The sequence below is a fragment of the Anoplopoma fimbria genome, chromosome 21 (assembly GCF_027596085.1).
Source record: "Anoplopoma fimbria isolate UVic2021 breed Golden Eagle Sablefish chromosome 21, Afim_UVic_2022, whole genome shotgun sequence".
Taxonomy (NCBI): domain Eukaryota; kingdom Metazoa; phylum Chordata; class Actinopteri; order Perciformes; family Anoplopomatidae; genus Anoplopoma; species Anoplopoma fimbria.
Genome location: NC_072469.1, coordinates 10156094 through 10170441, shown reverse-complemented (window position 1 = coordinate 10170441; position 14348 = coordinate 10156094). Strand labels below are relative to the sequence as shown.

Sequence of the window (14348 nt, the reverse complement as noted above, 5' to 3'; positions counted from 1 at the left end):
ACTACAAGATTTAACTAGCTCATTTGAATGTCACACAAGTGTTAAGATAATAAAACTCATAGACCATGTTTGTGTAAAGTGGGTATTAGGATATTAATGCAGATACTCACATTAAAAATATGCAGCCTCCTCACTCATCCTAAACACAGAGGCTAAAATAAGGCTGAGTCATCTAGGAATTGAAATTCAAAATCATTAAGCATTTCACTGCCTTATGATACAGATTCCTGGTGGATTACTTTGTAATGGGAACCATGTTTCCATGTCTGATAAATGACTTACAACTCACAAGAGCAATGTGATGTATGAGTATGTAACAGTTTGTAATAGTTCTGTGTGGCTGTGTAGCAACAAGGCTGTAAATATATATATATATATATATATATATATATATATATATATATATATATATATATATATATATATATATGCAACGTCTTCGGGCAGTAGCTGCCACACAGTCAAAATTTCTTGCGAAATTTTCCAGTTTGTTATTATTAGTCAGTTGACATGAAGTGTAATGCAGTGTGTTAGACAGGGTTGACCAGCTCAGCTGAGGTGAGGACCGGGCATACACATAAGAGCTACGAGACCTCAGATCAAATCGGCATGCCATGATGATTATATAAGCAGCTCTCTTATATTTAACGTTGCCATCTTCAATAGATGAACCATTGTTTTAGATTTTTTTTATATATAAATTGAGCATAAAACCATTTCTTTAAGCCACAGAAAAAGTGGGAACTGAATCTCCCCTTACTTTACAAGCGTGCCAGAAAACTATTGGGCCTTTAGGTAACCTAATAATGTGAAATGCTCCCTCCAGAGCCAGTGTTTGGTTTGTCCTTTCTGGGCTGCTGTTGAAACATGGCGGGAAGGCCCGTTCTGTATGTAATTATTAACAGCTCATTCTAAGCTTACAACTCTTAGTTTCAGGTGATAATACACAAATTAAATCATAGTTATGAAAATGATAATCCATTTCTGACAACTCCAACAAACTGCTCCTTTTAAAGAATAGAAAATGTTTTTGGTAAATCCTAAAATTAAAATTTTAGAGTACAAACCCTGATTACACTATGTATAGTGTATTTAGATATTTAGATAAAATGAAAACTAGGAACTACACATTACAAGGTTGGGTTTAACCTTTTCCTCTCATCAGACTGTGGTGAGAAGTTCATCACTGATACTGGCTCCTTCAGTTCACCCAACTACCCAGACTACTACCCCAACAACAGAGACTGCATCTTCAAGATCATTGTGCAAGTCAACATGCAGATTATGCTGAACTTCAGCAATTTTGAGTTGGAGGGCTCCCCTCCTTCTTGCAACTATGATTTTGTTGAGATCAGGTAAGGATGAAATAAGGTTGTCTGTCCTTGATCATAACACTTGCTTGTAAAATAGAAATAAATGTGTGGTCTTCCTCTCTCAGTGTAATCAGATTAGCATATAAAGGATTATTTTATTTTATCTTATATCACATACTGTAACATAGTGCACATACGTATGCTATCAGAGCATAACTTACCATTTGCATATGAATAAAGTTTCTCCGCAGCCATTGTAATTAGATACGGATGTATCAGGAATGCTCACTGACTTTGGTTGGTTGAATTTGGTGAAGCTACAGAATCAAGTAAGAACAGATCTGTCTCACTCAGAGTTAATGTCCTCAGACATCTATAAGAGAGGATAGCTCACATGCAGGTGTATGTAAGGACTCAGTTAAGGAAGGTTTAGACCCAAAGCCCCAAAGCAGAGATCAAGCACATAACGGTAAACGTTTTTACTCGTTTGCCTAATTCGGCAAAAGACAGGAGAAAGTCAGAAACCATGCAGGGATTGGATTCAAAGATGTAGGCAGAGAGTCATGCAGGCCGGTAACAGGCGGGCCCAATGTCTGAGAGACACTAAAGACGATCTGACAGGGAGACACTCATCACACTCATCTAAAAGATGCTCCATATTGTGCTGTACACAGGAGGCACATCTGTCTTTGTTTGTCCAATATAACTACTCACATTTTCAACTTCCGCCATCTTTTTCAGGGACGGTGGCTATGAGACATCTCTCTTGATCGGTAGGTTCTGTGCCTCTCAGGGGCCTCCAGTCCTGGTATCCCATAGCAACCGTCTTTGGGTTAGATTTCACTCGGATAGCACCGTCACACGTGGTGGATTCACTGCCCACTGGGATGGCACACAGACTGGTGAGTGGTTCATCTTTTTTAATGTTAGCTTATCGCCACATTAAGCAGAGAAAGTAAAGCACATATGCTATCAAGTCACCACCAACTGGAATTTGAGACAGTTTGGACTGTATTCATGTGTCTTTTATCAAGTATAGTGTCAACTTTATAACTTTGTGGAAAGTAATTATTCTGACCATTTGTGTTATAGTATTCCAACTGAAATGAAATTGCACATTTTTGTATTGTACATGTTAGATAAGTTAAGATAAGTTAACTTCATTAATCCATAAGGAAATTCTTGAGCAAGAGGTTGATCAAAGATTACTACAGAAGAATAACAGAAACAAAAACAAAAAAATATAAACATGTATGAACTATAAATGAACAACTATTAGGTTTAAAATAAGTAATACTGACACCAGTGCAAAATAGAATAGCAGAGCAACAAGTAAAAAAATCTACCAAAAATAAAAAAAATAAAAAATTGAAAATATAAACTGAATAACAATAATACCAGTGCCTAATAGAGACTAAAACAGAAAAGTTAAAAAGTAAGCAAATGTCCATTTGCATGCTGGGAGTTAGCTTATCAGGCCAGCTGTATAAACTGCACAGCTTTAAAACATGTCTGCATCCGTCAGTTTATACTTTATGGCATAGTTCTTAGTTTTCAGTAGCACTGCTAACACAAATTTGTCTGAGGCTTGTATGTTTCCATTGCATATGGGTTCATGTTGTCTCTCTGTTGCCAAAGGCCCTTTTTATCCTTTTAATAACAACAAAACATATTCATAATAAAACTGTCAAATCAGAATGACAAAAAAGGATGATTTGTGATTAAAGTTGGACTCACATTTTGTGAAATTACAGCCTTTTTTTGTATGCAGTTGTTACAATCATGCCCTTTACTCATTAGCTTTGTCTCTTTGGTTCTTTGCATTCATTTTTGCACATTGAAACTCCTCATGTTTGCACAATGTACCCGCCCCTTTGATTTCATTCCTATTTCCAAGGCTGTGGAGGGATGATGACAACTGCATCTGGAGGATTTTCCTCCCCTAACTACCCATTGCCCTACCACCCTAATGCGGAGTGCTACTGGAACATCAGGTCGAACCAGGGCAGCCAGCTCCTCCTCTCTTTCTCTGATTTCCACCTGGAGTCCAGCTCTGCCTGCTCTTATGATTACCTGGCTGTGAGTACTCTACCTCACAGTATGCAGTTGTTTTAAGATGATTAGTTTACAGGCTGAACAGTTGACTTCATAAACTTAAATATAGAAGTTCAAAAACATTGGTAGGTACTGATGGGAATGTGGGGAAAATGAATAAACAATTCTCAACACAAATCTTAAAGGCTTGATTCAGTCAAAAACCTTTACAATGTTTCAGCAGAAGAATTCTTAATGGTGTTCTAACCAGAATTTCTCTGATTAAAAAAAACAGCAGTGCGTGCACTGTAATAAAGAAAATACCAGTGTAGATGGACTTGAAGGGGCCCTGTACAGTTAAAACAGCACTATCCTCCAGGTTCTCACATCACTTGAAGCACTATGGAGGTGGTTGCCAACTTTCTAACTACCAAACTAGAAAGGTTCTCTCAGTAGAGTGCAAATCTCTGCCAAGTGTATCCGCAATGACCACTGCCGAAATGTTTGACTGATTCCATGCAGTCCAAAACTGTCTTACCTTCAATCTAGGACACAAGTGAATATCAAGTGTTTTCACTCACACGTCTCCAGCACAGATACCACGTCACTGTAATCTGTGCTAGTCTGCACCAGCTACGTCCAGTCTCGTCTCTCTGCTCAGTCTCGCAGGCATCATAGCTACTTGAAGTGTTTATTTAGGCTTTAAGTCAAATTATCAACAATATGTGTGCAAATGTGAAGCTGATGCTCAATCAGACGGCATGGGATAAACGGGTCTTTTGCTGAAGAGCAGCGGCTAAGCTGCGGCGATGCTGTGTGTCATTCCATTAGCTGTTAGCCAAACATACTATCCAAAACAATAAAAGTGAGCAAACTGTTTTCCCAATAGATGTACAGTCTATGGTAGCAGCTGATGCACTCAGCTGTGTTATCAGCCCGCACACAGTCAATAGCAGTATCAAGCAGATAATAAAAGGTTTTCTGAGAAAGTGTGATTCACCGAACATGATCCAAGTAGTTATTTGTCCTTGTGCTCATGCTTTTTCAGACAGCCCATCAGAAAAATCTCACGCTTACTGGATGCATCTTTCTATTTCCCCTGTGTGAGAGATCGCTGATAACAGAAAAACACAGATGCAATCTCGGTCAAGGACTGATTGTATAAAATATCTTTCACAGTCTTTGGTCCTAGAACATTCATAGTGAACATCTCAGCTATCGATTTTCCCAAGCGCATCTTCTCCCCAACATCTCCCAGAATCTGTGTTTAAATGTGTGGTTCACATTTGCGGCAGTAGATGTCACAAAGAATGCACTGACGATGCTTAAACATTGAGCTTGTGTGGCCTTATTGTGCATTTCTTAGATGTTACTGTGTACAGGAACTGATCCAAATGTTTTTTGCATCTTTTGTTTCTTTTGGGAGATGAAAGTCAATTTTGCTTTAGCGTATGTGTTTAATGTGTTTAATAATTTATGAAAGCCCAAAATAATAGGATTTTGTTTTATTTGTTAATGCAATAGAGCAATCAATGATGATATTCATTTTTCTTACTCCCCTTATTTAACCACTCAATGACAGTTTGTGTGTGTGTGTGTGTGTGTGTGTGTGTGTGTGTGTGTGTGTGTGTGTGTGTGTGTGTGTGTGTGTGTGTGTATGTGGGTTCAGGTTTATGATGGTAACAGCAGCAGTGCTCCAGAGCTGGCCAAGTTGTGTGGCAGTCAGCCACCCAGCAGTATCAGCTCTTCCAGCAATCAGCTCTACATCAAGCTACGCACTGACAACATCGTCAGCGCAGGAGGCTTCCTCGCATCATACACCTCCAGTACGAAAACACGCATCATTGTCTTATATTTCGATAGCTTTCGAACATAAAGTTTTGTGTTGCTGAAGCAAATGGATTTAGGATGTTTTTAATAAAATGTAGTTATGATATTTTAGCAGATGAGCAGAGTTGTGCAGAGTAGCCCAAACTGTACTCAAGTAAAAGCACTGTTACTTGCAAATCCAACTCACTTTTTGATGACTACTATTACTTCTACTTGAGTAAGTAGTAGAAAAGTCACTCTTGAGTTGACCACTTGCAATTTCTTCTTTTATTTTATGTAAACTTGACTGACATCATTTGACCACAGATGATGATAATGATGTGACAATTGATCATGACTTTTTAAAATTATTAAATACATTTATGTTAATTTCCCCTTTATCTTAGGAAGTCTGTCTGTGACCAACTTATTGGTACTCACTTGGTTATTTACATAATGATAGATAGCAGGATTACATAATAAATACAAAGAATAAGTAAATAAAAGGGTTGATGGGTGTATAAATATGTAAAAAAAATTAATGACATGTAGGGTAAACATTTTGCAGCATTAAAACGACTCTTTAAAGTAGAGACCATCTTGTGATGGGATCACAGCGACTGCGATGTGGAATCGGGTTCTCATTTTAATCTCAACTACAACCTTGTAAAGTTTGTGACGTTAACGCGGTGACAGAATCTGTCCACAGACTGACGGACGGTTTGACAGACAGACAGATCATGGTAGCTCCTGTTACAGTGGGTGTCTCCAGGACATATTTGACCATGATGGCTCACATACAGTGTGTGTCTGCTGTCGCGGCTAGTAACTACAATGTTACTTTACTCTTTTAACTCTTCAATATTCATTTCCACAGATGTGCTGGAAAAAACATAAACCTGTTAAGAAGGAATTGAGCCTATTAATGCACTGTGAAAATGATGCTGTAACGCAATCAATTTATTTGAAACATAAATCCTAATTGATGATTGAGACCTTATCTGTTGTATAACGGGGAAACAATGGCTGTAGTGAAAAAATACTGTAGAAAAGTAATTGAGACAATAACCATCTTCATAATGACAATAGCAACAGAAAGCTCATCACAGAATGATAAAGAAATCAACAATTAAAGTATTGGATGTGGATCAATTTACGGAGAGAGAGAAACAAAGTTAACAAATAAGACATATTTTCCCCAAAAAATTTGGTCAGACATGGAATGTGTCCTGTGTCCATCTAGGTGAAGGTTGATGATGGTAGAAACCCCAGGGACAGCACTGCAATGAATCTACATTCTCTCTCTGTGTTTGCTTTCAGAATGCAATGTGCTCATCTCAGGCCGACACAAAGGGGTGGTGGAGTCACTCAACTTTCCCAACAACTACCCACACAACTCTGACTGCAGCTGGACCATCCAGGCCACCAGTGGAAACACTGTCAACTACACCTTCACTGTCTTCCAGCTGGAGGTCACCTTCAGCAGCTGTGACTATGACTACATCAAGGTACACAAACGCACACTGTTCAAACATACGAACTGAAGAAAGATGAGCTGGTGAGCTGCTGGCAGCATCTCCTCTCCTCTGTGTATCACTAACTATAAGCATCATGGAATACACATTAATCTTCTTGTTCAGTGAGGCCAGCAATCTCTTAATGTACCATCCTTATCTGTCGCTAGATTCTTGTTCAGTCGGAAGTTTATTACAATTTTTTTTCCACTTTCAAGTCGGCTTTGCCATAGCAAATGTTTGAAAAATAATAATAATTGGAGTTAAGTGAACCCTTAAATGGGCCATGAGATGTGGTTGAGGAAAGAAAAGATGTGTTTGAGGAAAAATGTTCTTCCTGTGTCACCGGGGGTTTCCTCCAGGTTCTTAGGCTTCTTTCCTCAGTTGAGAGGCATACAGCTTAGCTTAGGTTCAATGATGACGTGGGTGTGAATGTGAGAGTAAAGGATTTCCTGTCTCTGTGATAGCCTGGCGACCTGTCTAGGGTGAACTCTACCTTCGCCCAATGTCAGCACCAACGGCTCCAGACAGATTTTTTTCAACCTGTAATGTACAATTTTGTGACTATGTATTATACTCTCCACTATCCACATATCACTGTCCTAGCTCTTTGATGGGCCTACTGTGCAAGCTCCTCTGATTGGTACCTTCTGTGGATACACGCCCCCCCCAGCCAACACCACTAGGAGCTCAGCTCTCACCATGGTGTTCAGAAGTGACTCCTCAGTGTCCATGCCTGGCTTCCAGATGATGTGGTACCTGAATGGTAAGAGAGAAATTCTTGTGTTGTTGTCTGCAAGACAACATACAGGATTCTGTACTCATATATAGAAAAACATACAATGAGCCCATAAATTAAAATCAGTAAGATTGTGTTACTCCAGTTAGAAGTTTGAAGAATAAAGGCTCAATTGGGATGAAGCGATTGAGCAATGGAGAGAATGGAGCAAATGCATCCCCATTATTCAATTAGGGTGAGCAAAGTTATATTTTTGCTACCGCACTTTTGTGTTAAATAGACTAATCATCATTTAATCACCGCAATTCTTTTTAAATCACTCATTTTTGGACCACCCTTTCAGTTGGTTCAGACAAAGCTGATGCTGAATGTTTGCCACAGCATTCTTTGGCTTTTAATCAGTCTGTCAATCTGTACATGGGTCTAGTAAGAAACATAAGACCATTCAGCTCGACTGCCATCATGGACGGAAAATAGAACATTTGTAAAGATGTTGAATGAAACTGCGGCCCACTGACTTCAGTCAAACTTGAAATTAGCTAAAAGTTGAATTTTACTGATGCCAAAATGCCAAACTGATTTGCGAGACAACAAAAGCTAACTTTGCCAGCCAGCCTTATGGATGTATTAAGAAAACTGGATACATCATTGGATGATGCTACCGTTAATTCCCATAAAAGTTGCTCAGTGGCGCATGAAGAGAAAATGGCCTTACTGCAAAGTAGAGAATAACCCAGATCTACCCATCCATTGGCCCATAGAGCAAGAGCACAAGCGCTTCCTTTGACTTGCTCTCTGCTCGCTCTCATGAAGGATGGTTCATTATGCCGAGAAAAATAACTCTGGGTTCAGCTATAAGTTCAATTTACAACTTTAAGGACCTAATGATTTAAGTAAGGCTATTCAAGTGTTCATACTGGGAAGTTGATTTACCTAAAACAAAATTATCCAATGAGTTACAGAAGTCTCTTTCACAATGCAAGTCTATAAGAAAACGTGCAATGTGGCTATTTATATGTTACTCTTCACGATTAGTGCAGGTGGCTGTAGCTTGACTTAATCCTGAGGTAAGGTGGTGTAGAAATGCAGGACATTTGTTTTAAATAATGTTTTATTTCCCATTAAGGAGGACCCCAAGACCCCCCTCCCTATTATGTTATTTCCAAATCTGCCTATGGCAGCACTAATCACAGTCAAGAGCATCCAAGCCAAGCGTCTTAAGTGTGTGCCAGCTGACTGTTGGTCAGTTTGCGTGGCATGATTGGATACGAGGTGAGACCAGATAGCAAACATATGTTACATTACAGATGGGTGTGTTGACAAAAGTCACCAAACAAAAGGTCGGCTGTATATATAGTCTACTAGCTGTCTTTGATTGTCTCATTAATGTTTATTCAATCAAAATGTATTGTATTTATTTTTTCTGTGTGATCACATGCATTAACAAATAAAGGGGAGAATGCCTCTCCACTGACACAGAGCTACACTCTTTGCTATGTGCTTGCACTAAAGCAGAGCCCTTAGAGTGTGCATGAATTAGTTACATTACATTACATTACAGTCATTTAGCAGACGCTTTTATCCAAAGCGACTTACATGGTAGTATATTACATATCATTCACCCATTCACACACTGATGACAGGGCTACCATGCAAGGTGCCACCATCAGACTCTAACTAACATTCATGCAACATCCAGTCCACACCGATGGCAAGCCTTCGGGAGCAACTTGGGGTTAAGTGTCTTGCCCAAGGACACATCGACTGCCGAAGCCGGGTATCGAACCACCGATCCTCTGAATGGAGAACTACCTTGCTCTCCACTACGCCACAGCCGCCCCCTTTGTGGGGGCGGCTGTGGCATCACCCATGCCCTGGTTCAAAGATGGAGATGTTCAAATGAACTGAGATGTCAAATCAGTTCTACTCTCTGCTTGTGACTCCCAATGTGGTTGTTTGAACCCTGTGTTGCTTTGAAATGAACAGCCGAAATTCTTGAGTCTGGATCATCACTACATGAAAAATATAAATTTTTCAGGTTTGGAGACATTTTTACACACTTAAAAGAAACAATAACTCTGACTGTGTGTGCCCCTGCAGGCTGTGGTGGGGAACTCTCTGGTTCCTCTGGTTCCTTCAACAGCCCAGACTACCCCAACAGGTATCCAGAAAATAGGGAGTGTATCTGGTACATCACCACATCAGCTGGCAGCAGCATCACCCTCACTATCCATGAGTTTGATGTGGAGTTCCACCAAGACTGCAACTATGATGTGCTGGAAGTAAGATATGAATATGTCTGTACAGTGCATTGTTTAAAGAAGACTGTTTTATGCTTATTGCAACATTGCTCTAGATGCTATAAACTGAACAGGGGATTTCTTAAATTACCATGCAGTGCAGCGTAAGTGTTCCTCAGACAGAACTGGATACATACTGTATCCTCCTAATGGTTTTCATTGGTTAAAATTAAGATAAGATAAGATAATCCTTTATTAGTCCCGCAGCGGGGAAATTTAATTTAAATCCAAAAGAAAGTCATGTGATGCATCTGAGACAACAAAGCAGAGACAACATAACCCATAAAAAAACGTGTCATTTTTTTTCAAATGAGAAAAGAAAGCTTTCTTTTTTGTATTATTGACGCAAATACAGTGCTATGAACGGCTAGGGAATGTGCGAACTAGCTAACAGTCTTTGTAAACAACTTAATTGGATGAGTAATGATTATTTAGCCACTTCCTAGTCTACTTTTTAAAACCTGGAACTTGTGAATAGAGGTTCTGAAATAGTTCTGAATGCATTAAATAGACAATAACTAAAGTCTAACTGATGTAAGTTTAAGATAATGAGTATCAAAAATGCATATTGTTCCTCTTACCTGTACTGCTATTTATCAATCTGGATTGTTTTGTTGTGAGTTGGCTAGTTTTGGAGCAATGTGTCTTCCAGAAATCCTGCCCTGGCTACTGCGCGGTGATACGGACGGCGGGTGTAGTTCTGTAGAACAACAATAGTTCCATGTGAAACAACTCATAACAAGATCTGTGGATTATCTTGAGTAACCAGGTCATTTCTGGAAAGAAACATTGCTGTCAAGTTTTTTAAATGTATTTTGTGAGACTTTGAGCATTACAAGTTGAGTGCCATCTAGTTCCAGTATATAAGAGAAAAGTCTGACATCTCTACGACACCAGGCAACTCACACCAACAGATTGAAAGAGTGATAAATAGCACTACAGGTATGAGGAAAACTAACTATTATTTTCAAATCTTGACGTAAAATAATCCGTAACTATAGCTGTCAGATTAATGTAGTGAAGTAAAAGATCCAGCGTTTCCCTCTGAAATGTAGTGGAGTAGATGAATAAAGTAACATAATATGGAAGCATTTCAGTAAGGCCACTAGTTTAAAACTAGTGGCCTTATGTCTCTAAGGGGACGAAGAGGATTGAATAAGTAGGTACCTCAAGCTCTAATTAAATTATTAGAATGCATTATAATTGCATTGGTACTGTTTATCTATAACCCAGGCACGTTCAGGACTGTCTCATCCACTGCATGAGAGAAAGTCCCACAAGGTCACGTAGAAAAGCTCAAAAAGCAGCAGTGCTCTTTAACAGAAGTGTGGCGGTTATCCAGACATACATTTGCCAAACAAACAGTTAGTCTTCATCCTTGAAGTCTTGAAAGGTGCTATCCATAACCAAAACTAATAGCCACTACACCTATGTCTCATGTGAGGACATAAAGTAGACACACGTCTTATGAATGCCTCAGCATTGTAATTTTGACCAATACTTTTGACCCCTCTTCAGGTGTATGGAGGCCCAGACCTGTTGGCCCCTCAGCTTGCCAAGCTTTGCAGCACCACATCTAGTCCAATGCATGTCTCCAGCACTGGCAACCTGCTCACAGTGCGCTTCAAGTCTGATGCCTACGTCAGCGGTCGAGGTTTTAATGCAAGCTGGGCTGAAGTTCAGGGAGGTGGGTGGACATTATGAGTGCATGCCACATGCCATACCTCTGTGCCACTATACCACACAATATTTGGAGAGAGTGTATGGGTATCATCATGGGAAAGGAGTGGTAAACTTAGTGTGCTTTATAATTTTTATAATATAATTTTTTATAATACATACTTGAGGTTAGGTGAGTACCACATTCTTTACTGAAATGAAGTGTTCCTGGGGAGGCAGCCATCATGCAGAGCAAAATGCCAAATTGTCACATCTCATAGAAAAATGAGCGCAACTAACTGGCAAACATGTTTACGGTTGTTAATTGAAACAAAACAAAAAATAAGGCAACAGAACTACTTGGCTAAGTCTAGTAAAACAATGTAGTGTTACTTGAAATGACTATGCTTGTTACATTTAAGCTACGACCGTGAATTCAAATAAGTGAAGGTTGACTTTTGGTATCACAGGGGACATGCCGTCTCCTGGTTCAAGTTGACCCAAGCACCCGACCTCCTCCCAATACAGATCAGCAGACTGTTGTTTAAAACGTGTTTGCAATACGTCAAAAGCAAATGTAATCCGCAATACGATATGTACTTTTCAAAAATTCATTCTATATGCATTTTCTGAACTCTAAATGGTGCACATATATGCAACATCCACCTTTTCCAAGTCAGTCCCCGCTCTTCACACCAGTGATAGGAGCACTCATAGTTCTAAATAATAATTATCTTCTTTTTAGTTACTCGTTCATTGATGGATATAAATAGGAGCAGATTATTTATTTTTTCATTTTGAATCATAAATTCCTTTTAAGGAGTATTCACATTGCTGCTGAGAGCACTATGAATGGATGGACGGTGAGCCAAACATACAGTTTCTGTCTTCAGGATTTACTGAAGGTTGGAGGCCGGCACAAACCAAAATACAGAAATGCTCTCAGTTGAAAGGCTAGCCTAAACAAAGACTCTGAATTGAATGTTACACTTTAGCATTGAATCCTTATTGAATGGTAACCACCAACATGGTGTTAAATAATTCATAATCAGTTCTATTTTTACAAAACAATGACATGGTGAGTCACATTACCGACTGTGATCATGTCTTAGTAAATCATGAGGCATCTGGCATGCTCTTCAAGTCAGATTTATGAGCTACTGTACATGCTAAATGCTTTGTGAAATATATTTGGACCAAAAAACGTTCGAGTCCTTAAGTTAGGATGGACAAACCCCTTATTTTTAGGAGTTTATCCTAAATAAGTCACTTTTAGGCTTGAAATGTTTTGTGAATACAAACCCTTGACTGGACTGGAGTTTACAGTTCAACACCTTTTATCAAGACCAAGACCGACATGCAAATGTTAGAATCGAAAATACGGTATTTGGGACATTTAAAGCCTTTTGTTGATTCTGATAGTGGAGACAGACGGGGCATGTGCACCCATACGGTATGCTCCCTAACCACACAGCTATCGGCTACCATCACTTGGCTTTTATGTGCAACTTATCTCTCGCACAGGGGTGGTAGGGAATTGGTCGTTCCATGGCAATGTGAATACCTTTTAATTGAAAAAAAGAGTAAGCCCTCTTAGTGAAATTACAAACTTTTAACGAGAGCAGATACCAGTCTGTCTTCAACATCCAAACCAATTAACTCTGATAAATTCTGATCAATACTTGATCATTCTTTAGTATTAAGCCTCCTTCTTCTCTGATCTGCTCCTGTTTGTCCTGTTAAATTTGTTACGGCATTATGCTGTTAATGCAAACTCAAAACTTCCTGTATAAGCGCTGTAGCATTTCAGTGGACAGAATCCCTGCATTAGCTTTTTTTGTGAAACAATTGCAGAAATGTGTTGTGGAAGCCGTTCTGTATTTGGGCTAAAGATTTACTAGAAAAAACATGCTACATCAGAGACAAAGTGCAGTTTTCCTCCAGTACCAGCTATCCTATGAAGCTTTACTGGACTGACCTTCTACCTGCAGGCTGTGGAGGCCCAGTCACTGCTCCATCAGGGGAGATCCATTCTCCTTTGTATCCAAGCAGCTACCCCAACAATGTGGACTGTTCCTGGGTCATCACTGTTGATCCCAGCCATCGAGTCTTCTTCAACTTCTCTGACCTGGACATTGAGTATCATAGCAACTGCTCCTGGGACTATGTGGCTGTGAGTTAGTGATTTAGGAACAGTTCATTTGGTGTTCTTTATGTTTTCTTGCTGACCAATTAGAGCTCCCAGCCCCTATTTATTTTCTATTTTAAGTGGTTAATACATTTAGGGGATGTTTATGGGAGCTGTCCAGTGAATAGGGGGATGCCTTTACATAGCAAGGAACTTACATTACTTCCACTATTACTTGCATAACCTGGACATCATGAGGCTCCATCATTCCAGTGGAAGGTAAAAAAGCCTTATAGTATTATCTGTGGAGTAAATTAGCAGAAGAAACAGTTTTTAACAGTTCCTGCATGACTAGTTAAAGGAAAGTAAATAGTTCAGTTTGTAAGTGTGAATGGGTGAATGAGGGGCAAAGTGTAAAATGACTTGTCTGTTAAGGTAGAAAGGTGATTTATAGATCCAGTCCTTAAATAAATGACCATTTATGCTGCAGTGTGTATGCAAGCTACATAGCTGTAATGAAACCATATGCCTCTCCCTCTGTAGATCCATGACGGTCCGACCATATCCTCTGCTCTGCTTGCCAGAGTGTGTGGCAACAGTCTTACTCCCTCCATCACCTCTACCCAGAACACCATCTATGTTCGATTTAGGTCCGACTCAAGTCGCAGCCATCGAGGCTTCAGTGCTCGCTTCTCTCAGGGTGGGTCTCATTTATGCTCTCTGTGTGAAATACCAAATCCATCCCATTTCAGAACTCACTTATGCTATGCAAAATGTATACTCCAAGATTTCCCAAATCTCAGTCCATATCATTTAACACAGCATAATTATAGGGTAACAATAAAGTATTGA

The 14348-nt window shown here is 39.4% G+C and overlaps 1 protein-coding gene across 1 annotated transcript in view; it reads left to right on the top strand.

Moving 5' to 3' along the window:
- The window catches only part of cubn (cubilin (intrinsic factor-cobalamin receptor)), an 89984-nt gene that overhangs the window by 26143 nt on the left and 49493 nt on the right, over positions 1–14348 (top strand). The window contains exons 23-32 of the mRNA XM_054622653.1: positions 1166–1355; positions 2055–2215; positions 3211–3392; positions 5017–5173; positions 6477–6664; positions 7277–7436; positions 9510–9691; positions 11228–11396; positions 13360–13541; positions 14040–14196. Of these exons, the coding sequence (XP_054478628.1) occupies positions 1166–1355; positions 2055–2215; positions 3211–3392; positions 5017–5173; positions 6477–6664; positions 7277–7436; positions 9510–9691; positions 11228–11396; positions 13360–13541; positions 14040–14196 (1728 nt within the window). The remainder of the gene's footprint in view (positions 1–1165; positions 1356–2054; positions 2216–3210; positions 3393–5016; positions 5174–6476; positions 6665–7276; positions 7437–9509; positions 9692–11227; positions 11397–13359; positions 13542–14039; positions 14197–14348) is intronic.